The sequence below is a fragment of the Emiliania huxleyi genome (assembly GCF_000372725.1).
Source record: "Emiliania huxleyi CCMP1516 chromosome Unknown EMIHUscaffold_1641, whole genome shotgun sequence".
NCBI classification, from domain to species: Eukaryota; Haptophyta; order Isochrysidales; family Noelaerhabdaceae; genus Emiliania; species Emiliania huxleyi.
In genome coordinates, this window is record NW_005200939.1 from 2,997 (window position 1) to 5,238 (window position 2,242).

A 2,242-nucleotide genomic window follows, 5' to 3' on the forward strand; every position below is an offset into this window, starting at 1 on the left:
TCGACGCGCCGCGCGTGCCGCTGGTCCGCGGCGTCGGCCCGTGCGTCTTCGTCACGCGCTCGCCGTGCGTGCTTCCCACCGACGGCCGGGTCGTGCCCGTGGTGACGGCGCGGCCGGGCGGCATGTCGGCGGAGGCGTGGGCGGCGCTCAGTGAGCGCGCGTTCGGCGAGGTTGTCTTCTCGAACGAGGGCCGCCAGGCGCTGCCCGAGGCCATCTCGAGCGGCGACCTCGACGGCGAAGATCGCCCGAGACTCTGTGCCGAGAGGACCCACATTCCGACGCGTCCCCCGAGACAGCGAGGTTGACCGAGGTTGACCGAGATTGGCCGGAGTTCGCCCCGACGCGTCCCCGACACCCGTCAGGCGACCTGTACTTTGTGAGCTGGGACGCGCGCCTCGTGGAGAGCATCGCACCGGGCGGAGACGCGCCGCTCCCCGACGCGGCGCCGGCGGCGAAGGCGGAGCCGGCGCAACCCGAGGTGGCGGCGGAGGAGTCGTCTCTGCGCTTGGGCGACGACTGGCTGGCGCTGGCGCAGGAGCACATGACGGACGCGGCCACGCTGCGCGAGGGGTGCGCCGTCGGCAAGCTGTACCGCGCGGGCGAGCGGAAGGCGAAGGAGTCGCCCCGCGGGCTCGACGATCCGGACGCGATCGCATGCTTCGCCGCCTACCGGCAGGCCATCGATCACGGAAAGCATGGCGCGGGCGTCGAGCTGCCAGAGCACTTGCGCAAGGAGCTGAAGCTCTGAAATCGAGAGAGAGGCCGAGTGCCGTGAGCCGTGTAGCTCAGAAAAAAGGAAGTACGCCGCGCGAGGAGAATATCGGCATCTTTCTTTTTCTGCTAACTAAATACATACGAATAAATCCGCGGACACGCCAAACGAAGAGAAGAAGAGGCAAGAGCCCAAACGAGGCACGAGGGGCGGTGGCGGGTGGGAGAAGGATAAAAAATTCTTAGTGCTGTGGAGGGATCAGAGTGGTCTGACCGTTCTTGCACATCTTGGCCGAGGCCCTCCGTAGTATCGCGAGACGTCTCTCTTCCCTCGTTTGCAAAGGGATCGGCATCTGAACCCGAAGGGCGAAGGTCGGTGACTGTTCAGCAAGTGGTGTAGTGGTGGTGGATCGTGTGCGCGGTCCTGTAGGTTTGTCGCGGGTGATGGAGCACCATCCGCAGGGCGGGCCTCCTCCTCCGAGGAGTGTAGGTTTATAAGGTTCATTCAGCACGTATAACTCGTACCAGTTTGGGGTGAAGGTGCGGCGCAGTGAAGCAGTTGGGGAACTATTACGTGCCAATATTTGGGCGCCTATTCGGCCTCCCGGCAACCCGTGTCCCGTGACGAAAAACGACCAACGCACCGGGCGCCTGCCCGAGAACGCGAGTTTGAAACCGTAGGAGGCATCTAGAGCAAAATTTAGCCCGCTCAGATGTAGAAAAAATATTCAACCTGCCGATTTCGAACCGGAGGCCACTCGATCGACGAGGGGTCACCGGCCGACGTCAGCAGATAGATGTTAGTCCGACCGGGAAGCGTTCGAGCGGCGGCCCATACCCGTAGCACATGCACGTGCACATGTGCATGCACATATGCATGTTCATGTGTAGTGTAAGAGGGAGTTTTGTGGAGGACTTGGAGTGCGGTCATTAATTGCACGCCCAGGGTTGGGGAAGTAAGAAGCGCACCCAGCGGCCGTAAAAAAAGAAAGAAAGAAAACAGCCAACCCAAGGGAGGGATGGGAGGACGGCACGCCGCCACCACACAGGGATTTTATGGAGAGGGGTGTGATGCGCTAGCCGTCGCCCACCCTTTCACTGCTTTAACACCACAGCCTCGCGTTCTCCATCTCGTGCTTGCGCAGCTCCGCCTATCATCACCCCACCATGGGCGTCCGCCTCTTCCTATCTCCCTTCGCAGTCTCTCGCCGATTCTCGCTGCAACCTTCATGCCACCTCGCGGTCGTCCCACTCTCGTCGTTCTCTCTTTTGTCGCCTCTTCCTCTGTCGGTGTCGCGACTCGCGTCGCTCTCCTCTGCCTCGTTCTGCGACGGCGCTGCCGCCTGCCGCTCCCTTGCCCTCGCGGCTTCTCCCGCCTCTCGTCGCAGCTCTGCCCTCCTCGCGGCATATTTTGGCCCCCCTTCGGGTGCATCGACCATCGTGACAGCTGACGACGAGATTACCACTGTGTGTCGTCCTCCTCGGAGTCCTCTTCCCCGGCTTCCCCCCGTTTGGCTCTAAGTTCATTTCG

The 2,242-nt window shown here is 62.5% G+C and overlaps 1 protein-coding gene across 1 annotated transcript; it reads left to right on the forward strand.

Annotated features, from left to right (window-relative positions):
• Nucleotides 1-122: 122 nt before the first annotated feature.
• EMIHUDRAFT_253289 (hypothetical protein) lies at nucleotides 123-748 on the forward strand (the record flags this gene model as incomplete). Its single annotated transcript, XM_005785048.1, has 2 exons — nucleotides 123-255; nucleotides 363-748. The coding sequence occupies 2 exons, from the start codon at nucleotides 123-125 to the stop codon at nucleotides 746-748; spliced, it is 519 nt and encodes a 172-aa protein (XP_005785105.1).
• Nucleotides 749-2,242: the final 1,494 nt, after the last annotated feature.